General features: G+C 45.6%; 2 protein-coding genes across 6 annotated transcripts; one reads left to right on the top strand and one right to left on the bottom strand.

The window, feature by feature from the left end:
- The first annotated feature begins 128 nt into the window (after positions 1-128).
- GNPNAT1 (glucosamine-phosphate N-acetyltransferase 1) lies at positions 129-7,371 on the top strand. 3 transcript variants are annotated; one of them, XM_053981713.1, is made up of 7 exons: positions 129-189; positions 1,658-1,755; positions 2,504-2,691; positions 3,383-3,445; positions 4,555-4,682; positions 5,292-5,353; positions 5,588-7,371. In XM_053981713.1, exons 2-7 carry the CDS (start codon positions 1,721-1,723, stop codon positions 5,733-5,735), a joined length of 624 nt encoding a protein of 207 aa, XP_053837688.1. In that variant the 5' UTR covers positions 129-189; positions 1,658-1,720; the 3' UTR covers positions 5,736-7,371. The 3 variants fall into 3 exon arrangements, with proteins under 3 accessions (XP_053837688.1, XP_053837690.1, XP_053837687.1); XM_053981715.1 differs by lacking the exon at positions 1,658-1,755 and having other exon boundaries at positions 133-189; XM_053981712.1 differs by lacking the exon at positions 129-189 and having other exon boundaries at positions 568-1,755.
- STYX (serine/threonine/tyrosine interacting protein) lies at positions 5,351-24,807 on the bottom strand. 3 transcript variants are annotated; one of them, XM_053981710.1, is made up of 12 exons: positions 24,574-24,796; positions 15,727-15,759; positions 14,870-14,923; positions 13,953-14,050; positions 13,507-13,567; positions 12,764-12,800; positions 12,205-12,244; positions 12,075-12,125; positions 11,525-11,597; positions 10,936-11,029; positions 10,642-10,762; positions 5,351-5,465 (listed from the first exon to the last, which is right to left on the bottom strand). In XM_053981710.1, the coding sequence occupies exons 1-11, from the start codon at positions 24,628-24,630 to the stop codon at positions 10,689-10,691; spliced, it is 672 nt and encodes a 223-aa protein (XP_053837685.1). In that variant the 5' UTR covers positions 24,631-24,796; the 3' UTR covers positions 5,351-5,465; positions 10,642-10,688. The 3 variants fall into 3 exon arrangements, with proteins under 3 accessions (XP_053837685.1, XP_053837684.1, XP_053837686.1); XM_053981709.1 differs by lacking the exon at positions 5,351-5,465 and having other exon boundaries at positions 10,230-10,762; positions 24,574-24,795; XM_053981711.1 differs by lacking the exons at positions 5,351-5,465; positions 10,642-10,762; positions 10,936-11,029 and adding an exon at positions 11,036-11,452 and having other exon boundaries at positions 24,574-24,807.
- Positions 24,808-25,246: the final 439 nt, after the last annotated feature.

Here is a 25,246-nt window from a genome sequence, read left to right as displayed (position 1 = left end):
CGTCGAGGGGGGCTGCAGGGAGGGGGGGGCGTGGCCGGCGGGCGGAGATCGGCGGCGATTGGCCGCGGTCGGCCGCGGCCGGCGGCGATTGGCTGCGGGCGGGCGGTCGCGCGCGCGCGCCGGGCCCGGCGCGGCCCCGCCCACCCTGCCACGTCCGTGCGGCGCGTGCGGCGGGGCCGGCGCGCGCGGGTGAGTGCGGCCGGGGGGGGGGGGGGCCCTGAGGGAGCGGGGACCCCTCTGAGGGGTCGCCCTAAGGGACGGGCCCCAGCCCCGGGGGGAGCTGCTGCAGCTCAGGGGACAGCCGTGGGGACACCGCCGAGGGGCTGCTCGTGTGTGTGTGTGTGTGTGGGGGGGGGTTGATATGACCGCCCCGAAGGTCTGTGTGTGAGGCAGCGGGGGGTGCACCTCCAGCGAGGGGCTGCGGGTGGAGTGGTGGGGGGGGGTGGCCTCAGAAGGGCGCGTGTGAGTTGAGGGGTCCCCTCTGAGGGGTTGGTTCGGGGAAGGGTCCTACCCCCCGAGGGGCAGCTTCAGCTGAGGGGAGCTGTAGGGAGCCCTCGAGAGACCGTGGGTGGGGTGAGGGCGTGTGGGACCCCCCGAGGTTCCGTGTGGAGACCCCCCCGAAGGGCTGCGTGTTGAGGGGATCCCCTCAAGGGATGTGTGAGGCGCGGGGAGCCCCTCACACATCGAGAGGTTGGTCTGTCCCCAAGGGGCTGCTTCAGCTGAGGAAAGCCGTGGGGACCCTCCAGGGGCAGAGCTGGGCTCTGTCGCGCTGTCCCCCAAAATTGGGGGGCTGGTAAAGGTCTGGCCAGGCACCCACTGACCCTCCCAGGGGGTTTGGGGGTGTCCCCCGGGATGGCAGCTCAGCTCAGCGGGTCCCTGGTCATACCCTGCTCCCAACACACGTGGGGACCAGGCTGACCCACAGGCCTGAGCTCTCCTTCCCTGCACCTTAATCCTTTTTTCCTTATTTTTAATTGACATTATTCTAAATCATATTCCTGTCTCCAGAAAATGAGCATAGCTTACAACTCCATCCTGCTGCAGCTGTGCCAGAAGTAGTTGGGAAAGTGACTCTTAGTTGGTCACTAATTGCTCATAGAGCATCAAAAATTTTATTTTCTCTTTGTGCTTTTCCCTTGGTGTGCTGTAACCCTGAGCTGGAGTTTGAGGTCTGCTTTATTCTGTACAGACACTGAATGTTGATATGGACACTTGGGATTTCTGGGGGACAGAGGAAAGGTGACATTGGACTAGTTGAGCTGTAGGAATAGAGAAATCTGTAGGAATGTTTCTCTTTGCAATTCATCTTTCCCGCGGTTTCATTTTGAAAATTCACACGGGATGAGAGTTTGTGTTGCTGTTTAATTGCTGCAACAGCAAATATTTTTACTTTTATATGCAAAATTAGGGTGAGAGCTGGGATTCAAAGGCCAGTGTGTACCAGCAGGTGGCATAAAAAAAAGATTTTGTGTTGGCTTTTTTAATTAAGAAATTTCAGTTTGGTTTTCTGGAGCCACTTTCACTTTTGAGGCTCATTACACTGTGATGCTTCACAGCAAGCATTCTGTTCTTCCTCTGGGCTTTGAGGTGTCTTATTTTAAAAAGTGTCATCCCAAACACTTTTTTCTTTCTCCTGTTTATTTGGCCTGACCACTAGCGTGTGACTGCTGTATCGTTCATGGTGCAGCTAAGGCAATCTGAAGATTCATAAAGAAATGAGATGTTTGCATCTGCTCATACCAGAACCCTGACCAGGTATTCTACAGGGGACAGAGTAAGAATTATTTTCCTTTATCATAGAATTCCAGGTTGGAAGGACTTTAAAGCCCACCTGATGGGCAGGACACCTTCCACTATCCCAGGTGGCTCCCATCCAGCCTGGCCTTGAACGCAATAAGGAAAATGCCTCCCTTTGTCACCCAGAATAACCCAATCTCTTCAATCATTAACAGGTGTCTCACTGTCACCTTGGCCCTGTTTCACGGACGCTGTGGGGCTGTGCTTGGCAGCTGGGCTCTGCAAACACACAGAGCAAACAGGACAGCCCAGGAGGGGCAGGCTGGGCTCTGGCTGTGCCATCACCTGCTGTGGGATGTAGCACCTTGTGCCCGAGAGATTAAATATTTGTGAGGTGGGGCTGCTTGGAAAAAAGGGCATTATTCCCACGGCAGGTTTGAAATTGAACAGGGGTGCAGATGATGGCTGGACACGTTGTTGGGAGGTTTCTTGAGAGTGATGCTCCCCCAGAGGGCTGTGGAGGTTAAATGCCCTCCTCAGAGCCTTATCAGGCTGGACTTTTCCAGGATAAACACACGAGCTCCGCGTGTTGGCTGACGTGCGCCGTGCCCGGAGCACACGCTCTGTTAACCCAGCGGGTGAAGGCTGAGCAGATAAAGTGAACAGCAGTGTATTCACCTTCCTGGAAATACCTGAGGAAAATCCCATGGCATGCTACAGGGGGAACAACTTCTTTTAGAGACTAAACCTGTTCATTCCGTTCCAGGTCTCCGTTTGCAGCCATGATGCCCGTGGCCACCGTGATGCCCGATGACACGCCCATGTTTGACCCCAGGATCCTGCAGGAACTCGACTGGAGTGAGAACACCACGACCTTTTCTCCTGCTATTTCTCCACTGGACCCAGGGGATGGGCTGGTCCTGAGACCACTTTGCACAGCTGATTTAAATCGAGGTAGAATCCTGCTTTATTATTGCCAGAAATGACAGTGGGGCGCTGAGTTGGTAACTTGTGTTTCTGTAGGAGCTCTCAGTAGATTGGGATTGCTCATTTTCCCTGATTTGGGTTATTTTTATCAATTTTAGAACATCCTGAGTTGCCAGGGACCCACAGGGATCATTGAGTCCAAGCCCTGAACCTGCACAGGACACCCGAGCAATGCCACCCTGTGCCTTGTCCTAACATCCCTTGGGCTCTGGTAGCCTTGGAGCTGTGACCACATCCCTAAATTTGAGCTTCTGGCATCATGGATTGGTGCTGTATTGGGTGACCCTGAAAATCTGATTTACTGTTTTAATCCTAAAATTCAAGTCAAGTCTTCCAAATAATCCACAAGTTCCCATTCACCATGGTTTTGGAGAGGGAGCACAGTTGTTCATACTGTACTCTTTAATACCAAAACAACATGAACAAGCATCTTGGTGCACGAATTCTCCTTCAGTTCTGGAATTTGGATAAAAAGGTTGCTTTGGACTCATTATTCCAGGCTCACTTGAGCTTTAGCCAGTCCTTCAACACTGTTCCATCCTGTTGTGATGGGATGGTCCCTCTCCAAACAGTGGTGTTGGATTGTTCCTTGCTGTTAGGAGCTGGTTGTGTGTCTGTCCCTCACTGAGAGTTGTTTTCCCCCCTCCTTTCCTGCCAGGCTTTTTTAAGGTTCTGGGTCAGCTGACAGAAGCAGGAGTGGTGAGCCCGGAGCAATTCATCAGTGAGTACCTCATCATTCCTTGGCTTTTCCACAGGGCTTGCAGCGAATCAAAGGATCCAGATGCTGACAGCAAAGCTGCTCAGGTGTGAGGCTCCTGGGTGCCTGATGCCAGAGGGAGGGATGAGTTCAGCTCCCCTTGGCACTCAGCCTTGCATCCAGCTGCAGCTATCCCCAAGGGCTGCTTAAATTGCTGCCTAAATTGTGAAACTGGTTTTTAGACTGAGCTTTAGATAGCTGGTAGCATGGATTACTTGGGCTGCTCCAAGTTTCTCCAACCTGGACTGGAACGCTCTCCAGGATGGGGCAGCCACAGCTTCCCTGGACCTGCCAGCCCCTCATCACCCTCTCAGGGAAGAATTTCTGCCCAATATCCCATCCATCCCTGCCCTCTGGCACTGGGAAGCCATTCCCCTGGTGCTGTCCCTCCAGGTCCTTGACCAAAATCCCTCTCCAGCTCTCTTTGAACCTACTTTAGATCACCTTTAAATCCTACTCCTGGGCCTGACGGGCAGTGGGGAGGCAGTTCAGGGATTCAGGGAATCACAGGATCTAAGCCAAACCCACCACTAATCCATGTCCCCAGGTGTCACATCCACACAGGTTTTTAATCCCTCCAGGGATGGGGACTCCACCACTGCCCTGGGCATCCTGTGCCAGGGCTGGACAACCCTTTCCATGAAATTGTTCCCTGTGAGGGTGGGCTGGCCCTGGCACAGGGTGCCCAGAGCAGCTGTGGCTGCTCCTGGATCCCTGGAATGTCCAAGGCCAGGTTGGACAGGGCTTGGAGCAGCCTGGGACAGTGGAAGGTGTCCCTGCCCATGGAAGGGGATGGAATGAGATGAGCTTTTAAGGTCCTTCCAGCCCAGAGCATTCCATGATTTGATATTGTGGCACCCATCTGCTCAGCAAGGAGGGTTCTCTGGGAAAATAAGGAAAAGGAATTTGTGTAATTCCTGCTTTTTCATGGGTTAATCTGACTCTGGGGCATTCGTTTGCTGGAGCCTTGGGTGCATCGTCCCTATGATCCCACAGTGATTTGCAGTCAGAATCTGCTGTAAATACAGATTTAACTGCAGTTTACTGTGAGCCTGAATTGCCTGCTCCCACAGAAACCTTTGAGCACATGAAGAGGTCTGGAGATTACTACGTCACCGTGGTGGAGGACACGAACCTGGGGCAGATCGTTGCTACAGCAACGCTGGTTATAGAACATAAATTCACTCACTCCTGTGCCAAGGTAAATCCTGCAGCTGGGAAGGGAGGAAAAGATCCTGGCTCTGACTCTGGGCATGTTGGTTTTATGGTGTTATTGTGTGGTGACAACCTCAAGTTGTAGCAGGGGAGGTTTAGGATGGATGTTGGGAAAAATTTCCTTGTGGAAAAGGTGGTCCAGCCCTTTACAGGCTGCCCAGGACAGGGCAGAGTCCCTATTCCTGGAGGGATTTAAAAGCCATGTGGATGTGGCACTTGGGGACACGGGGCAGTGGTGGCCTTGGCAGTGCTGGGGAACAGTTGGGCTCGATGGTCTTGAAGGGCTTTTCCAACCTTCAAAATGTAAATAATTTAAAAATATACTTTTAAAAAGATAAAGTATTTTGTGTATTTAAAAAATGTATCACATCCTTGAGTGCTGAGCTGATAGTAAAAGGAAGCTTTGGCTTTTCCTAAGGAAAAGGAGCACTTGGAGATCTGTCCCATTGTGGCAGTGAGCTTTGGAAGGAGTCAGACGTGGTTCTGACAGAGCAGATGGCTGAAGATCTCCGTGCTGGGAGTCCCAGCCAGGCTGTGAACACAGGCAGCTGGAAGGGCAATTCCAAGGCTAACAAACACTTGCCTGTGTTTTCAGAGAGGCAGGATAGAAGATGTGGTGGTCAGCGGGGAGTGCAGAGGGAAGCAGCTTGGAAAACTGTGAGTATTCCCCACCTTTGCCATTCAGCAAGCCCTTTGCACCTCACACCTTCCTGCCAAGCACCTGGGAAGAATTCAGCCAGCAGGGATCACCAGCTGGGCATAAAATGATCTGCAGGAAAACACAGAGAGTGCTGTCAGCCCTCAGTGTTGTGGCTGTGATAATATAACTCATGAAATATTCACTGATCCAGCATTTAACTGCTGATTTTTTTTTTTTTTTTTCTTTTCCAGATTAACGTCCACCCTCACCTTGCTAAGTAAGAGACTGAACTGTTACAAAATCACACTGGAGTGTCTGCCCAAAAATGTGGATTTCTACAAGAAGTTTGGCTATTTGGTATCTGATGAAAACTACATGTTTCAACGGTTCTTTAATTAACAACTTCTAGGTGTTCTGGGTTCTTTTTTTTTTTTCTTGGAAAGACTGTTGGTGGAGGAGCTTGTGCTACAAACATTCTCTCCGTGGGAAATTTCTATAGTTTATTGCTGCAGATGTAACAATCCCTATAAATAATGAACATCAAATGTGTAAAACTTGGGGGAAAAAAAATTACTGAGGTTTTAGAAAGAGTCCTCTGGGTTAGAAAGTAAGTTTAGAACTAATTTTTACTACTGTTGACTCGAGGTGAAGCTTTTCTGTTCTAGCTGAGTTACAAAGGACTCGTTAAAGGGATGGTTTTTAACCAAAGGTATATATTTTTATCTCAAATTTTTTCTTGCATTGTATTTTTCTAAAGGTTTGTGCTTCTTTTCTCGGTAGCCAAAGGCCAGCCCCTGGGACTGTCCTGGCTGTGCTGATGGAAGGATGATGTAGCTGGGGAAGGGATGAGGCTTCTCTTGTGCAGAATTAGTGACACAGAACAGGCCTTAGCTGTGGTTTTTTTTCCATGACACCTCATGGAAGCGCTGGTGGTGCATCAGAAGTTTTCTGGGCGCTGTTTTCCAAGACTGGGTTTGTTACTGTTAGTGCAGGCTGGGGAGAATCCTTCCAGGCTGTGCTGAATTCCCAGTCTGAAAATGGATGTGTGCTTCTCACTGCAGGGCTCCTGCACTTTAGCTGATAACTTGGTTTTCAGGATAATTACTTTTTTTTTTTCTGACATAAAAACCCCAAACGTGGTGTCCAACAGGGCAGAGGGTAACTGGGAAACTGGAATGTCTGAAGGAATGTATCCCACAGGGAGTGGGATGGCAGATTCAGCTTCACCTGAGGGAGCTGGGGTTGTTCAGCCCAGAAAAGCTTTAGAGCCACTTCCAGGGCCTAAAAAGGAGGGAGAGGGACTTTTGTATGGGCAGGACACAGGGAGTGGTTTCCCACTGCCAGAGGGCAGGGATGGATGGGATATTGGGACACAATTCCTGGCTGTGAGGGTGGGCAGGCCCTGGCACAGGGTGCCCAGAGAAGCTGAGGCTGCCCCTGGATCCATGGAAATGTCCAAGGCCAGGTTGGACGGGGCTTGGAGCAGCCTGGGATAGTGGAAGGTGTCCCTGTTGGAATGAGATGAGTTTAAGGTCCCTTCCAACCCAAACCATTCTGGGATTTACTGAACACCCCTGGCCCAGCCACTGGATGTCCAGAGGGCCAGGAGTGATTTCCACCTGTGGAACAGCAAACCAGGAGAAAAATCCCCCCCTTCTGGTCCCGAGGGATTGCTGCTGCTGCTGTGGAGCTTCCCTGGTGCTGCACCACTTCTGCCAGGGGTGAAAAGCAAAGAATGTCCAAAGGCCTGTTGCCAACAGTGGTGTTTTGTGTGGGGAGTGACAAAGCCCAGAGCCATGAATAGGGCATTGTACCCAGCCAGGGTTGTTTGTGGGCAGCCAGGCCTTCCACATTGTCCTGCTTTGTGCTCTGGAGAGCGACTCTACAGTGCTGGGGGCTCTGCTTGATCTTCCTGAGGGTTCTCCACTCCATCCAGTGTTCTCCTTGGTGATGTCTGCTTTATTTATTGATTATTTTTTTAAAGAATATCTTTGTCTAAGCTGAATAAATGATTGCCACCTGTATCTGGACTGTTCTTCATGGAGTGAAGATGTGCTTATTGAGCAGCAGCACCTGCTGCAGGTACCTCTTCCCCCTCCCTAGGCTGAAAAGAACACTTTCAGCAGTTCCATGTGGGTTTCTTTCCCTGGAGAACGGAGATGTGCTCCTCTGACAGCATCTGCATGGCTCAAGCCCTGACTCTCATTCTGTAAAGCAGCTCCTGCTTTCTGCTTGGCCCAAGTGACTGAGGTGGATTTTCTTGCCTTTCACAGTTCAAATTAATTCAGAGTTTCCACGATTTGAAGTGGATTATTTGAATTCCATGGTATCTACACCATCCAAAGAGCCCCAGGCCCTCATTAAGAGTTAATGCAAAGATCAGAGTGAGGAGCAGGTGCTGTGGCCCTGCTCAGATCATTGTCAAACAGATGAATGGGGTTGAAAGCTGGGGTTTGTGGCTGCAGCACAATGGCCCTGCCGGGCACAGCCCCCTCAGGGCAGCTGAAGAGCTCTTTGTTCATCCCAGAGGTGACATTCCCACCCCTCTGGACAAACGGCAGCTGGAGAGCTGGAAATGCCCAGCCTGGGGACTGGGAGGTGCCACTGTGGGGTCAGGTGTGCCCCAGGCCCCTGGGACACCACAGTCACAGGGACAGGGACAATGCCACAAGTGCCAGCTCTGCATGGCTCAGGGGCCATGCAGCAACCCTGAAATTTATCCACAGTGCAAAGGGCTGAAGAGGGAAGAGCAAGGGCCCCAGTGTATTTATTATGTATATGTAAAAATAGATCTAAAATACAGACAAATATGTATAGTATATATGTGTATATGAAATCTATATATGGATATGTCTTTTATGTATATATAAAATCTATATGTGACATATTTATAATGTATACATATTTTTTAATATATATACATACACATATATAGAGAGACTATGCATGTATAAAATCAACCATGACCTCCTTGAGGCAAACACCAAACCTTTCATAAATGTCTTTTCCCTGCACCACAAAGGCATCTGGGTACCTCTGTTTCAGATTCAAATAATTATATATAGCTATATAGATCTCTTTATATGTATTTATATAAATATATATAATCATACAAATAATATATATCTAAAATAACAGTATTTGGACATATAGTTGATTAATACTGGAGAATCCCAGACTGGTTTGGGTTGGAAGGGACCTTAAAGCTCATCTCATTCCACCCCTTGCCATGGGCAGGGCCACTTCCACTATCCCAGTTTGCTCCAAGCCTTGTCCAGCCTTGCCTGGAACACTTTTTTTTTGGTCAGAACCAGCCCTAACAGCACTACCAGCTTCTCCAGAGGTTGAATGTTACCTCCTCCCTGTGGTTTCATTTTTTGGCTGAGACCTTTCCCACCCTGAGGAGGAGATCTCCAGCTCCTTCACTCTGCTTCCCCATAGCTGGTAAAGGCAATTTCAGCACCTCAACGAAGAGCTGAGCTGTGGATTCCCAAAGATTTGGGTGTTGCAGATTTGTCTTTAAACCTGGGAAATAAAAATAACAATTCACTTCACTTCTCTTTCCAGTCCACAGTGAGGGACCCTGCTTCTAATTCCTGCCTTTAGTTCAACCCCCAAAGCCAAATATTGAAACAAACCCCTCCTGGCAGTGAAACTGCAGCAGACAGAAATGGGAAGCTTTAAACAGACGGCTTAGTAATAGATCTGAGGAAAATTAAATCTCAGATTCCCCTAGGATCTGACAGGCAGACAGACCAGAATGACTGTAAAAGGCACCAGGAGGGGGTAATGCCAGGAAAAAAAAACTGGATTGATGAAAAATCCTTAGTCATGGAGCTTGTCAGCGGGAAGGGAGTGTTCCCAGGACCCCAGAGAGAACAGACACAGACATGGACGAGGCTGGAGATGAATCAGTGCCTTCCATCTGTGCTCCATCCCTCCCCTTCCCCAGGGACCTGAAATGGAGAGGGATTTGATGCCTCCCAGCCCAGCCCAGCCCCAGCTCGTGGCTGGCAGTGTCTGAGGGCTGTGCAGGGCCAGGCACAGCCCCACTGCTGCCATGTGGGAGCCTCGTGCTCCAAAGGCCAGGAATGCATTTCCCAAGAGCCCCAGAGCATTCCTTTATGGAGGGTCAAGTTCAGAGCAGGAACAAACCCTCTGCAACTGCAAACCAGCACTGGACACTGACACAGCGCAGCTCTCCAGGAGATAAATCACTTCCTTCTTTCTGCCTGAATAGCTCCTAACTAAAGCATCACACTACTTTTTGCAGATATTTCCCCCCCTGAAGGACTTATGTTGCTCCATCCCTGTTGGAGATAGCAGAGGGTGTCAGCAGGAACATGAATGTGCTGCTGGATGCTCTGATCCCCAAATCCTGAGTCCATTTTTTCCCTGTTACAACACAGTCTGCTTACCAAGCTGAGACTTCCCAAACACACACATTTTTCTAATAGCCTTGCTCAGTCACAACAGTGCTCCCAAATCATTCCAGCCCTGGCTTTTAGGCAACAAATATTGGGAAATATAACAGATGCAGAACCAGGACTGTGCTTGCACAACCTCTGTGCTGCTGAGGCAGGAGAGTTACAGCTGCACAATCCCCAATGTGAAAACCTTAAAGCACCAAGAAGTGTTTTCTTAGCTGAGTCTGAGGTTTTACCAGAGCTGAAGTGAATCCTTTAAGTCTTGATCCCATTGTGGGCATTGCCCTGGGCCTCAGTTTTCAAAGACAAATCCCATTTTTACCTCAAATGATGCCACTACTGCCTTGCAACAGCAACTACTCCTTGAAAACCAGTTTGAGGATGTTCTAGATAGTTCAATTCGAACTAACCTCTATGTTTATGTTCCTAAAGCACATTTCTGCCATAATACATACTGAGAACAAGGTGAATTTTAGCAAACTTTTTCTTTACTAAAGTCTCTTGTTATAAATTACACAAATAACTTTATAAACAAATCCCCCCCCGCTTGCATTTTGTTTAAAGTAATAACTTTATATCATACAAATAAAGAAATTTCAAGTATGAAAAGTGCATTATTGCAATAATACCTCTTTGCAAGTCCAAAAATCTTGGTTTAGAATAAAACTGTAAAGTGTAAAAAAGGAGTAAAACAATCAGTGCCATCTATTCATTCAAGAAGTCCAACATCTTAAAAATGATGCTTAGTGTGTTGCAGAGGCAGATTTACATCTGAAAGCAACATGTAATTGAAAAGAAGCTATGTGTGTTCATTGTTTTGCATTAATTCTTGTTTTGTTTTTTTGTGTGATTCTTTTTTCCCCCCTAGTTTTCTTAACCTTTCTTGGCAGGAATTCTCACTACAACCAGTGTTTGTCCTCAGCCATCAGCCATTCTGTGCTGCTGCCACCTGCATGGTGCCAAGATCTTCATCCTCCTCGTGCATCCTCTTCAAACTTCCTGCAGGAGGCAAGAGGGAACTTCAGCCCTGGCAAACCAGGACATTTAAACACTTCACACCGAGGTTTACACTCAGCTTGCACACCAAAAGCCCTTCCCAAGAGTTTGGGATTCTGCTGCTAAAGGGTTGCTTAAAAATCCCCTCACACCCCCACCCAGCAGAAGCTTCTCACCTGTGCTGCCAGGTGGGACTGAGAGGGATCTCTCCAGCTGCAGAGGTGCCATCATCTGGATGGTTAATTTTGCTAGATAGATGGCTTCATATTCCTGGAAAGGTCCAAAAGTGTTGATTGGAATTACTTTGGCATAAAGTAAAGCTTTGTAAGGATGAGCAGGGCCAGTTCAGGGAGCATCTCATATTCAGGCACAGATTTGGGAGAAGGAGAATTCTTTGTTGCTTTGACATGAATGACAAAAACCATCAGGAAGTCAGAGGAAAAGAAAAGTTCAAGGATGACTAAAGAAATGGCTTTAATGATCAAACAACATTTTCTTTGCAGCTCCTTCAGCACCAACCAAGACATTTCAGAGCCTCTTAATCACTGCACAAACCAGGATTTTTGTTTTTCCTCTATTCCTGGATTTGCTTTGTCCAAAGCTTAACTCTAAGGAACTGAGGTGCCCACTCATCTTCCTCCCAAGCTTTCCTCCAGCTCCTGACATTTCCTTGAAGCATATTTGTGTAAATATCTGTTTGGTAGGGAGATGATTCATTAAATGGCTTTTCAGTTATGATCAAGAATTAAAAAAAAAAAAAGTCACCTGAAGTTGATGGACAAATCCAGCATTAGGATTAATACAGAATCTTCTTTCTTGGACATAAGTAAATGCATCCCTTAAAAAGAGAAGAAAACACTTCAGTGAAAAATATATAAAAGTCTCTGTGGTTTGAGTCTTCCTTCAGACTTTCAGTTTTTAAGCACTACAGAACCTCTAAACTCTCCCCAGAACTGGTTTTTACAACTGAAATTGCTTGGCCAAAGCAGGAAGCAGCAGCTGCACAATTCTGTTTGCCCACCCCAGTGCTCAGCTCATTTCCCTGTTCAACACAGGCTCAGAACAGCCCCTGGGGCTCTCCCAAGGTTTTATCCATGGATGGAGGCTGGTGCCCTCATTCCCTGAGCAGCAGGTGCCTGATTCTTATAAAAAAAGGGTGTAAACACAACTGCAGTGAAGGAAAATGGAATAATCAGCTCCTGGTAGAGTCTTAGGTAAGGCACTGAGACTGAGTGAAAACACAACAAATTTTGTTCCCTCCAAAATCATTATTCACTCACACCACCTGATTTAAAACCTGAATAGCTCTTCTTACCTGTACTTCACCCCAAATGTTTCCATTATGTATGCAATAACTAAGGCAGCACTGGAAAAAAAACAAATAAAAAATAGTAAAATACCTTTCAATTGTTTAAATATTAATATCAGGATGGTTCACTTCCTACCTTCTAGAAATCCCTGCATTCCCATGGACAAGAACTTTTCCTGAGAAGGGAAAAAAAACCCAAAATTAACCATATGTGTATAAAGTGAATAAAAGTCTTTAAAATGTGATTTTTCTCCTGTTATAGAGAACCAGGCAGCAGCAAGGCACACCCAAAAAAAAGAGATGTTGTCTTTCTTCAGCCTGAATTTCTAACTGCACTCTGTCCTTTGGGATAGAGAACTGGAATTCCTGCTCCTGTGAGGATTCTGAGTGACAGAATGGCCACAATGCAGATTTCAGGTCCTGCATTTGAGAGGGGACAAGAAAACTTCATGCACAGAACTCAGCTGAGTTCCAAGTGAAAAAAACCCCAAACCCCAGAGGTTGATTTTCCAGTTAGAGGCAAAAGGAAAGAACACTTTGCCCTGAATTTGTCTAACAGAGTTCAAATCAAGCATAATAAACCCCCCAAATTTAAGAAAAGCTCTTATTTAAGAGCCTCTAATCCATACCCCTAAGTTAGTTTTAAAGCTTTAACAACATCTTAATAAATGAGGGGGAAGTTAATATAATTTTACCTCCACTTTGTAAACTTCCATCAATAAATTCTTTAGTCTGAAAAGAAAAAAAAAAACAAAAAACACAAGACTCAAACTTTCAGATTATTTTAAGTGCAAGTAGTATTAACAGCTAAATTTGGTATAATTTCTATATCAGTGACAATACTGCACCTTTATGCAGACTTAAACCCCACTTCAACTGGACATTTGTATTTCTTTTGTATTTTAAACTATTCCTAAAATTGTCACTGCAAAACCAGTGAAGGCACTTCGGGGTTTTTTGGTGCAAGAAGGAACAAAATCCTTTTGTTCAGCTGCAAACTGAACTAAAATAAAGATACAAACCCACAGCTCCAAACCAGGGTATATGTTCCAATAATGGGCACTGTTTAATTTACAAGTTACTTTTTAATTCCTCTGCAGCAAATATGTTTTAAGACACTGTAAAACTTAGTTATTATTTTGAATTTGATATAAGAAATGTAAACATTCTTGGGCTCAAATAAAAGTTTTCCCCAGGTCAAGGGCCTCAGAATTTAATTTTTTTTTTTTTTTTATACCAGCACAAGAAGCAGCTCTTACAACTCCACCTGTTCCCATACTTGTAAAAAGGAGTTAATTACACTTATTAAAGTGTCAATAATAAAGTCAGGAGCTGGCAGCACTTCCAGGTGCCTCAGGCTAAGCATCCCAAATGTGAAACTGGTATTTGTTAGCTCAGAAAACTCCTGGGGATTTCCCTTGCCAATCCATCTACTCACCATAGGGAAAAATCGGATTATATTCTCCACTGGATTATCTGCAATATCCAAGACTAAATACCTGCAATGAAAATTTACTGTGAGTACACAACACTGTGGAGTTGCTGCTCCTGGGAGCTGCTACAACCCCTCCAGTGCACGAGGAACCCAGCACTGCCTTTAATTCCTGCTCTGAATTCCATAAATTCAACCAAGAACTTTGTGAGGAAAGGAGTGGGGAATCTCCTCCAACACCCCCTGACAGATTTCCTCTCTCAGAAACCACTGAAAACACTTGCAAACTATGGATAATTCTAATTTGTAGACTCGTTCAAGATGAATAAAATTCATGGTTTGGATTTAAAGTCTTTCTGCACCTCAGCACATTTTTCAAATAATTCTGACAATGTGAAAATATTTGGAAAGGAAACACACACACACACAAAGGAATCTTGATCATTTCTCACCTAAATAACTGCTGGAAGTTTGGTTTAATAAAATTTGCTTCAATGTTTTGCCGTATGCATATTACATGGGTTATTCCATGTTTCTGGAGTATAGGTAGCTGTGGAGAAAGAAAAAAAATATCTTTTTTTAATTACAGATTCATCTATTAGACAGTAATAAAGAAATAATAATAATTATTATTAATAATATAAAGAAAGTGTGTAATAAATAGACTATATATATTACTACATTATACATATTATTATACTATATTATATATAGAAATAGTAATTTTAAAAAAGTTGTACTTAGATACAAAATAGGGCCACATCAAGGAAAATCTGAGCTGATTTTCCAGAATTCAGAGTGTAAAAATGTTGTTTTCCCAAAAGAAAAAGTGACAAAAAAGGAAGGCATTCAGTGAACTTGTTTGTCTCTCCCCACCTTTCACTTTGCCTGAAATTTCAAGTCTCTACATGAGGGAGGAATTTGCAGCCAGCATTGGATTCTTGCTGGAATCAGACCATGAAAATAAGATCATTTAAACCATGAGGCAAATTTGCAGAGCCAAGCTGTGCCTGAGCAGTGCTTGACTTTATTGTGATTTAATTTTCCTTGTTTTAATGTCTGTGTGTGACTTCCCAGTTCTGACTGGTCTTGCAACACTTCAGCAAAGGAAATAAGAATTGGTAAAGTGTCTCAAATAGTTTGAATTGTCTAAAAAAAATTTCTATTTAAGACTCAATTTTAATACAAATAGCTCAGACCATCCCACAAATGCACCACATATTCCTTCCACTTTGGCATTTTTCATGTTCCAGTTCAGAACTGCAACCAAATTTACACCTCTATAGATACACTTGAGCAGATCTCCACAGTAACAAATCAAATCACCACAGCAAAGCTTCCCTGTGAGAGAATATTCTGAAAATCATACCTTGCTTTTCATAGCTGAAGAATATGGGCCTAAAAATAACCCAGGTAAGATTTCCTAGGAGGCAGGAGAAGAACAGACACTTAATACCAACTCCAGATGATTTGAAATAACACATTTCACTCACCTCAGGAGATGGACACAAATAATTTACATATTCCTGAAATGTGTAATCAATGTCATTTATAGCAGCACAAAGAAAAAAAAAAATTGGTTTGGCAGGATAAAAGAAACATGATCTTGGTGTTGGAGATCTTGTTTTGGACCAGAAACAAAGTCCTTGATTTGGATTAAGCCCCAGGGTGATTCCTGCATCTCACCCAGCCCCAAATCAAGGGAAGGGAACTCTTAATTTGGTTTATTATCCTGTCTTGTAATTAATTCCAAAATGCTCTCATGGAAATTCCTCAAGCTTTGGCCTAGCTGTGGGAAAAGTATCAGTTTTTAACCATTTATCTCCCCACCAATGAAGATATGCAGGTGTGTAGATCTTATCTTGTGCAAAGGTTTGACTGACACCATGGTAGGAAAATTTTAATTGTCCATCCCACTGGAGAAAACCTCTAAGTCTAAGGTAGAAGGCAAACCTCTGATACATTTTTTTGTAATCATCTAAAAACACTCAGAAAGACAAAAATGTAATATATGGGGGATTTCTGTTTTAGTACCTGCACAACAGAGATGCAAACACACCTTTATTCCAAGCTAGCAAATCCTCACCTTAATTAACTAATTAATTCTGTCTCCCATGGTGCTGCCTGACACTTTACAGGTAAAGATTGATTTTGATACCAGCTCTTTTTTCTCCTCATTAGATGCTCCATGGGTTTTGCCTCAAACAGTAAATAAAAGTGTCCTACCTGCATCTCTCTCCTCATGGGATAGGTCCAATCCTTAAAAAAAAAAAATTAAAAATAATTATATATACAACAGAGAAAAACATTCAGGCAGAGATGTGGACATGCATTTTATAGAAAATAATCAAAAGTTCTGTACAAGCTCCTGCTACATTTCCACATGGATGCCAGCACCACCCAAGTGCAAGGAACACTGTTTGGAAAGTTAATGTGAAGAAACCTCAAGTATTCTACAAAAAATCCTTAAGGCTGGAAAAGATCCTTATCAGCTGTACATCCACACCTCAGCTTTCTGCTGAGAAACTTCCCTCTGAAGGGAGGAAGGGAAAAAAGAGAAAGGAAAAAAGCTTTAGAACATTTTGTACTGCTCAGAGAAGCAAAGGAATTCCTCTGGCTGATGCATTCCTGCAGCCACTGAAATAACAGAAGATAACAAGCAGAGCAGGTAACTCCCTTAAAATCCACACTGCCTCACCTAATCCACTCTGACTGACTATTCAGGATTCAGCTCAAACAATTCCAGAAATTTGTGCTCTCCATGACCACAGCAAGGCATTAGTGAGTCTCCACCCCACAGTAAAGTGGGAAGGCTCCTCACACAGTAAATAAAGCACTCCTGATCCTGATCCTGCTGGTCATTTACAGCCCAACACCCCCTTCCCCAGGCCCCCAGGACTGGGAGGGCTCAGCTCCCATTCCCAGCTGACCAGAGCAAACACCAGGATCATCATTTCCATCCTCTGCTCCACTCTGCAGCTCTGCCAAAGCTGAACAGAAAATGCTCAGGCAGAGACTATTCCTGTCTTTCCTTCCCTGCAACTCCCACTGGCCTCTATTAACAGGCTCTTACTCATTCCTTGACCCTCACACATGAAGGAGTTGGAGCTGAGATCCCAGTTACCATCTGGAGGTTATAAAAAAAAAAAAAAAAAAAAAAAAGGGAATAGTCAAATATATCCAATAGACTGCATACATTTATTTACATAACTCTGTTGTTTGATTCACAGACACACCAGCAGCTAAGAAAAAAACTTCCCCTATGTTCTGATGTCCTCAGAAGTATGGGGAAGTTAAACACCAAATATTCCAGCTGGGAAGGGAGGTCTGGATTACAGCAGGGAGGATCCTTTAAACTGCAGCACTGTTCACCTGAGCACCTACACTTGTCCCAGTGGCATTAATTTCACATGAAACCTCTTTTTACCAACACAATATAAATCCTGTGCTTCCCTCAGACACCCCCACAGTGCACAGGGAGGAATTTCCAGCTCTTGGTAGTGGAATTAAGAAGGATTTTAGTATCAGTAAAGTTATTCTGGAAAAGAAAGCAAGCGAACATTAAGCCACTCCAGACAATCCTTTGGACAGCACCTAAAGTGGCAGCACAAACAGGGAAATAAAATGCACTGAAATGGGCTTTGCTGAAGACACACAAGTAGCTAAATTACTTCTGCATGTTCCAGCTGGAATAATAAACTCCTGGAAGTAGAAAGGAGAAATGTTGTGACAAAAGGATGATATTTACAGAACTGTATCCTTTGAAGGGTGACCTGAGAGGGTTCAGCACAACCCTGCTGGCTTGCTCTGTACACAAAAGCATCATTCACCCCTCAAAAGGCCAGAAAAACCCATGTTTGTCCAAGTTTAAAACCAAGCCTAAGAGCAATAAACTCTGAAAAGCTTAAGCTGCACTCCAGGAATATACAAGCACTTCAGTAGGTTTATTACTCTGTAGAATTTAGAAATCTTAATCTGGAGTACAATGAAAACATAAATTCATCACTACTTTGGCTTAACAACACATTGCAAATATTCCTTTCAAAAGCAGGAAATTTTTAGCCCCAACAGCTGTAAACTGTGCAAAATAAATAGGTAAGAACTGAGCAATGCAAGTCCAAAGGGAACCAAATCCCAAGAGACAGCACAGATGTTCTGAACAAGAAAAAAAATTAAAAAAAATCACTGCAGGCCCCAGACATTGGTCTCCAGTGCCCTCCAAGAAGCAAAAAGGATACAGTTTCCAATGGGATTTAGTCTGCAAAACAACTCTCTGAAAGACAGTGTTTAATGAAAACATTTAATCTGAGACAAGTACACAAACTACTGAAAGAATGATTTTGGTGACTGCTGACAGCCCTTCAAGGCTTTCAAAACCAACAATGCCAGATTATTCAAATGTTATGCAAAGTTATGTAAAAAAACCCAATCTATTAATGGAGACTGAAGCCAAGCACAGGTTCCATTTTAAGGAATTCATTCATCAGCCAGGTTTTCCACACTGCCTGCAGCACCAAGCAGACAAAAAACAACTGAAAGCTTCTCTTTTGATCAGATCAAATGCAAGAATTTTGCTAAGAAAACAAAGGGTGATGCCAGAGGTGGAGGGAAGAACAGCATTCCTTGCTGCCAAGGATTTGGGAGGTTCTCCAGAACAAGTGACAACTCACTGGAAGTCTCACTCATCAATACTTGCAAGACACCAAAGAGATGGAAAAAAAGAGATGGAAAAAAATAATCCCCAGAACTCCAAAGTTTTAAAGATGAGCCACTCCCCTCTGACAGATCTCAAACATGCAGGAGAAGGGGGAATAAAGCACATTCCAAAGCCCTCCCTTCCCCATCCACAGCCAATCTCCAGCTGAAATAAATGGAAGCTATGGATTAATAGGTAAGACTTGTCCACACTACAAAGAGCTTCTTGGTATCCAATATCCAAACTACATCACGAGCAGCTCTGCCAAAAGTTTGGGTTATTTTGTCCATATTTTGCCACAGCTACACCTGCTCTTCCTTAGAACAGTTTAATGGCAAAAAGTGATGTGGAGTTTTGGTTTTTTTGGATTGTTGTTTTTTTTTTTTTTTTTGGGTTTTTTTTGGGGTTTTTTTTTTTTTTTTGTAAGAGTGACCTTGGCTAGGATTTAATCTAAAAAAATTTATAATATGATTTTTTTTTTTTAATGAATTTACCAGCCCTGACGTGGAGACTCTGCACCAAAGCAAAGAGTGTGGGTTTTGAGCACAACAGCCAGGCTGCATCTGCCTCTCCAGAAGGAATGCAGTGAAATGGATGCACGTGACACGGCTCAACTGGTCCCTCACTGGCAGCTGAAGTCTGCAGACCCATCTGATTTTCACACATAAAAGGTACAGCCCCAGTCTTTGTCAAAGCTCAGCTCTGGCTGAAAAGCAAGCCCAGTTAGGATGGTTCAACTCCTGCTGCCCTGTAATTAGTAGAGCCTGCAAACCACAGGCTGGCCCAGGTGAAGGAAGGAGCTCTCAGAGATGCTGCAAAACCCACCAGGAAGAGAAGTCCCATCAGTAGTTGGACCTCAGGAAGTCTCTTCTCGATTTTCACTGCTGCTTTTCACCTGCTCAGCACCACCCACCCCCTGCAATTCTCCTCCTTCTTCCCAGACCTCAAATCCTTAGGAAAAGCTGCACAGCTCCCAGTAAAACCTCCCTGACCACTCCAGGCATCCAACTCTTTCCCAACTCCCAGAAACACTTTTTGTTGTTGATTTATAGCACCACTTCCCTCTCCACAAAGATTTCTCTTCCCATCACAATCCACTCCTGCATGATGGATTGTGCACCTCAAAAATCCAGGGCTGTGAGAATCCTCCTGCCTGAAGCTGTTTCCCTGTAACACTCCAAGCCTCTCCTCCTGCTACAAGGTTCTCCCCGGAGTTGTGAGGCTGGAGCAGCAGAAACTGTTACAGCAGCACAGCCAGGGGCTCTGACCTGCTGCAGCTCCTGCATCTGCTCTGGCCAAATGAGCTCCTGGCTCTGCCTTTAGCACTGCTCAGGAAATTCAAATTACAGCCTGTGTTATATCAGAGGGCAGGATTGCATCAACTGCCAGCAGCAGCAGCAGCAGCATCCCCCTGCCCAGGCTGCAGCTTGGATTGGGGCTGGGTCCTGATCCCACAACAATGACCTCGACACAAAGGCTTTAATTCCCAGGCAGCTTTAAGTGTCATTCACACGACGAAATGAGATCACACCTTGGCTTTGAAAGCATTTTACACGTTATTTTACCTAGCCCAGCAAAGTGGAGGAGAGGGATGCTGTCATCAAAGAACAAAAAATCTAAATCCGTATTTGTAAAATGGAACAAGTGCAGAAGAAATCTTGAAATAATAAAGCAGTAGCAGAGTACAATCACTTGCCATTTTTTAATCAGAAAGGAGACAAACTAAATGAGGTACTGAAAGAATATTCAAGGAAAATATTTGAGTATCACTGAAACCTGTCACATCTATCACTGTGAAACATGGTACTTAAGAGCCTCAAAATTAGCTACAAACAGGAATGAAGTGAAAGGTTGTTCAGTTCAGTCATGCTTCGTGCTCTTGGACAGTTCTATTAAAGATATTTGGGTCATTATACAAATAGAATTATTTCATTTGGAAAGAACCTACAACAATCATTTAGTGCAACCTCAGTGCAGGCTCAATTATATTTTTTTTCCCAGGTAGAAATCCCAGTGCAAGTCTATAAAATACACAAAATTAAACCAAATCCTTTAATTCCCTGAAGGTGTGAGTGTGGCAGTGCCATGAGCAGAACTCAGGGAATATTTGGACAGTGCTGCTGTCCCAAAAGTGGCTGAGGGCTGGAGAAAGGGGCAGGAGAAAGGGTGAGGTGACACTGCCACCCTTGCACAGCTGTCCCATCCCACGACCACCACAGACAGGAAATAATGCAGGGATGGAAGCAGATTTACAGGGAATTCTGTTTGTTTGTCAAGAGCACTCAGACAATGGGAAGGCCCCACCAGAGACATTTTTGCTATTGAAAATACAAAGGAATACAAAAGCAGGAAGGTGGAGAAGAGGAATAATAGCAGGTGGGAATGACAGAGCACGTGGAGGAAGGAAGGAAGGAAGGAAGGAAGGAATGAAGGACAACAGGGAAATAACAAACATGTTATTTTAGCAGAGAGAAACAAGCCACAGAAAAGGATAAAATGTAAAACTAAAGGGAAAGTAGAAATGGAAAAGAGAAACAAAAAATTCATTTTTGTCCCATTCTCCAACATTGGTCCTAAAGGCACCTCATTGAATACCAGCAGCACTGATAAAAACTTTCATCACATATTTTTTTTTTTCCAATAAAACTGGAAATAAAGCAGTGGAGACAGAATCCTTCAGGATTCTCCTTACAGGAAGCACAAAGCCTGGAGTGCCACACTCACACAGATTATCAGAATTGTTTCTAATGCTGCAGGAATGGCCTTTGTCATGGCCCTCCTTTTTTTGAATTCATGAGTTGGGCTATGCTGAGATAATCCTCATTTAGCTAAAACAACCCAAATTCCCAAATTCCTTAATTCCCAAATTCTACAAACTGCTCCGCTGTGCCTGTGTGGATCCCACCAGGCCTCCCCTGGATGGGAGGCACAAATTAATCAGGACTGAGAGACTGCTCAACGTCAGCTGCCACAGAGCACTTTTCTGATTTATGCAAAGCAGTCTGATAGTATCCCACAGAGTTGTGATCAAAATCTGTCACCTGATTTACATCTCCCAGCACAACACAGCATTTGTTCTCCATTTTTTGGGCTCTATTATGTGGGCAGGTTAAATAATTCTAATGATACAGGCTTCCTACTTATTTTAAAGAGTCTGCAGAGGAGGGGAAAAGCTGTGTTTTAAGGGGTTTATTCGTGTTGCCTATCAAGAGTGAGAGTAAAAAAAGTTTAATAGATTAGTTCCACCTTTAGATGGGCCGCATCACTTCACAGTTAAAAAAGCAGTCAGAAATACATTAGCATTTCAGACTAAATATAGCTGTCAAAAATGTAAATTTCTTTTTTAGAAAAACTCCATGTGCTAAAAGGAACTCAGCTTTTATGCATAATAAAAAGGCAAATATGTCTGCTTAGTCAATAGGCTGCTAATTTAATTACAAAACCCATGGAGAGGCCTACAAAAATTCTAAGTACACCACAAATACTTGGTTTCCTCAGCCTGACTGCAAGCAAATATGTTTTAACCAAGAAATAAAATGGTAATTGTTGCTGTGTTCTCATTATATGTATCTTAGTCCTTTTTTTTGGTTTTGTTTAAAATTTAATGGGAAAATAATTTCTATTAAATTCCTTCAATTATTGCAGTCTTTACTGACCTTCTTTCCAGAAGTACTAAGATGTGTCAGTACTAATAAGCCAACATGCACTAATTGTTATTAACCTGACACTTTTTAATGGGGTTTCAGCCATATTTTTTCCTCCCAGTATAAACATGTAATACAGAACTTCTCAAATGAAAGAAAGTTTGAGACCTGAACTTGGAAAATGTGCTGATTTTAGAAAAAAAAAAAAATCTAAGCTTAGAAATGGTTCCACATCACATATAATCCCTATTACTCATAAAACTGAGATATTCACCATCACCAGACTGCAAAAGAACACTCAGTTCACAGACATTCTCAGAAAAGCTTTGCCAGAATGATGAGTTCCAGGTTTTCTGGCACTTCCCAAGCTCCCACAAGTATCAACAGCCAAGAGGTTTAAAAATCCAGCAATCCCAAACACCACACTATGGATTAGGGACAGGGCAAACAACATCCAGGCTGGAAAAGTGACCTATTTATCCAGAGCACATCCCTGCAGCCTGCCCCAGTCAATCCAGGCTGCTCTATCCCCTCAACACTCCTCCGTGTGCCAGGAAGGAATGGATGCTGTGCAGCCAGCCAGTGATTTATTTTTAATTATTATTATTAGGATTATTAAAGCTGTGACTTGGTCACGAGTGTCAGCTCAGAGAAGGGAGCTGGGGGTGGCACTTGGATTAAAGAAGTGACAAAGCTGCACTTTTGAGCAGCAGGAAGCCAGCCAGGGATTCCCCAAGTTCTCCCTCCTCCCCTTCCCAGTATTTTGAAATCAAATCTGCCAAGCCAGCATTAAACCACCCATCACCAACTTCCCAAAATATTAGGGATTACTGCTCATTAAAGAGCCTCCTCGCTGCAACGCACAAGAGAGCGTCTTCTGCTTTCCAGGAAAATCTACGTTTTGTGGGCAGAATGATTTTAGTTTCCTCAGTTTGCTTTTCCAAAGCACTGTCTCAAGTCTCCTACACCTTGCTTTTAACAAGTTACCTCCACAAGAACTTTGACACTCACCACTGGCTTTCACTTCCCTGTTTCCCCCACGTACTCCAACTGTTTATTATCTTGTATTCAGAGCTTGGAATTTATTGACATGATCTTGTATTTAGATCAAGTCAGAAATGCAGCATATTGAAAAGAAATTCCTACAGTTTTTAGAATCAGTTCTTGAAAATCCCCACTATGTGAAGTTCTAACACACTACAGATTTATTATTTACAGACAGCCCATGAAAAAAGACAAAAGTAAAAGCTACTCTGAAAGACACTGTATTACAATCTCAGTTTTCATCAGTTAAGAGTTGTTAGACTGGCACTCAGCTCTGGTTTCGTCTTTATTTTAACCCCACGTTCCTCTTTAGCCATTTTAGATGAAAAGCCACCCAGGCTAATTTAGTTAGCAAAACTGTGCATAACAGGATTGGTTTCTCCAGAAAAAAAAGATATTTAAAAACAAACAAATTATAAACCTCACAGGATGGAAGATGATTTGTGTTGAGATACAAAGTGATTACAACTTTGTGAGAACAACTCAATGGCTTGTAACACCTCCAGAGCTCTGAAGTGATGGGGAGTATGAAATCCTGACAACAAAAACAGAACAAAAAGAGTCACTCCCATATTTCAGGTAATTTACCACCATAACAACATTGAGCAATGCTGCTCAAACAGAAATAAATGCTGATGTTTAGAAATACATTACAATCTACAGACTGTCTGAAGAGCTCAGACACTCTCAGCTTCCCTCATGAAGGCTGTGACATTTCGCATTAAATATCTGAGGCCACCAAAGGGGACAGGGAGCGGGGGGGGGGGGGGTGTGGGGGACACTCGGGGACGTTTGTGACACACAAAAACAAATCACCAGCGTCCAGGGTCAGCGCCGGGGAGTTCAGCCAAGTTCAGAAATCAGACACCGCGCTGCCCCGGCTCCTGCGACACCGCACAGCTCAGTCTGAGCGCACATTGCCACCTGTCCCGGCCCGCAGAGAAGTCCTGGCTCTGGAACACCGTGAAAACACCTCCCCTGGCTCTGGAACACCGTGAAAACACCTCCCCGATGGCCTCACCGAGAGCCCGATCGCTCCGGGACCAGCGGAGAGGAGGGAGGCGCCGAGAGCTCGGAGGGGACGCGCAGGTACTCCCTCACACGGGGACACGGCCGGCGCCTTACAAAGGCAGGGGGACACGCAGGGAGAGCGAAAGGGCGGCGAACAGACAGGCTGGGACACACCGAACGAAGAAAGGGGGTATTAAAAAAAAAAAAAAAAAGAGTGGGGGCCGCTGTGGGTGGGCAAAAGCCAAAGGAGATGAAGTGGAAGGGGCTCAGTTCCCTGAATGTGAGGGTGGAGAGATTGCCCAGAGAAGCTGTGGCTGCCCCGTTCCTGGAAGCGCTCAAGGCCATGTTGGACAGGGCTCGGAGCAACCCGGGGTAGTGGGAGGCTTCCAGGCCGGAGGCACCGGGGAGGGGAGATGCCGAAGGGCCGGGGGTCTGCGAGGGCGATGGAGGGAGCAGAGCCCGGCAGCGACCAGGGAAGGGAAGATGCGGTCGGTGGTCGCAGGGGGTGTCACCAACACAGGGCGGGACACGGACCCGCGGCCTGCGATGGATCCCAGCGGGAATGCCGCGGGAAGGGGCGCGGGAGGCACGGCAGGGCGGGCAGGGCTGTGAGGGGAAGCCCCGGCGGGGCCGCGGGCCGGGCGTGTGCGGGGGGCCGGGACCGGAGCTCCCGCTCACCTCAGAGTCCTCTTTGGCCTGCGGCAGCGCGGGGAAGGCCGGTTTGGCGAGCTCCATGGCCGGGCGCTGTCCGGGCGGGGCAGGACCCGGGGCAGGGCGGCTATTTGGGCAGCGGGGCCGCGGGCTCCGGCTCGGGAGCGGCAGGAGATGGAGGCGGCGGAGGAGGAGGCGGCGGCGGCGCGCTCAGCCGCTCGCGCCCGGCCGCCATGCTGCTGCTGCTGCTGCCGCCTCTTCTTCCCTCCTCCTCCTCCTCCTCCTCCTCCTCTCCCCACCTCTTCCTCCGCCCCCTCCTCTTCCTCCTCCTCCTCACCCTCCTCCTCCCAGCCTCCCGCCCGCCCCCGGGCCCCGCTCCCCCGGCCCCCGCCCCGCTCCGCCCTCAGCGCTTTGCCCTCCCCTCAGCGGCGGCTGCTGCCGCGGTTCGTTTAGTGAACGCGCTCGCCAGCCCCAAATTCGGAGTAATTCACCCCAAAGTTTCAGTGACGGGCGCTTCGCCTGTTAGCGGTGACCAGGGCCCGGCTCGGAGCGCCTCACGCCATGGCGCGGCCATGAACGCTCCTTGTGGCCGTCCCCTGACATTCCCGAGGGCTCCTTCTCCTCACACGCCCGCTTCCATCTTGGCTCCGTCGCCCGTGGGAATGACGCCGCTGCCTCGCATTTTAGCTGGCAACGCCAA

This window comes from Vidua macroura, chromosome 6 (assembly GCF_024509145.1).
Source record: "Vidua macroura isolate BioBank_ID:100142 chromosome 6, ASM2450914v1, whole genome shotgun sequence".
Taxonomy (NCBI): Eukaryota; Metazoa; Chordata; class Aves; order Passeriformes; family Viduidae; genus Vidua; species Vidua macroura.
This window is presented reverse-complemented; position numbering and strand designations above follow the sequence as displayed.

What these genes read in the sequence shown, in the direction of transcription:
- GNPNAT1 (XM_053981713.1), top strand. Translation starts at nt 1,721, where the DNA reads ATGTTTGCATCTGCTCATACCAGAACCCTGACCAG. An exon ending in CACAGCTGATTTAAATCGAG is followed by an intron (nt 2,692 to 3,382) that starts GTAGAATCCTGC and finishes CTTTCCTGCCAG; the next exon opens with GCTTTTTTAAGGTTCTGGGT. An exon ending in GGGAAGCAGCTTGGAAAACT is followed by an intron (nt 5,354 to 5,587) that starts GTGAGTATTCCC and finishes TTTCTTTTCCAG; the next exon opens with ATTAACGTCCACCCTCACCT.
- STYX (XM_053981710.1), bottom strand. Translation starts at nt 24,630, where the DNA reads ATGGAGCTCGCCAAACCGGCCTTCCCCGCGCTGCCGCAGGCCAAAGAG. An exon ending in CCATGAGGAGAGAGATGCAG is followed by an intron (nt 14,924 to 15,726) that starts GTAGGACACTTT and finishes CCTGCCTCCTAG; the next exon opens with GAAATCTTACCTGGGTTATT. An exon ending in AATGCAGGGATTTCTAGAAG is followed by an intron (nt 12,126 to 12,204) that starts GTAGGAAGTGAA and finishes TTTTTTTTCCAG; the next exon opens with TGCTGCCTTAGTTATTGCAT.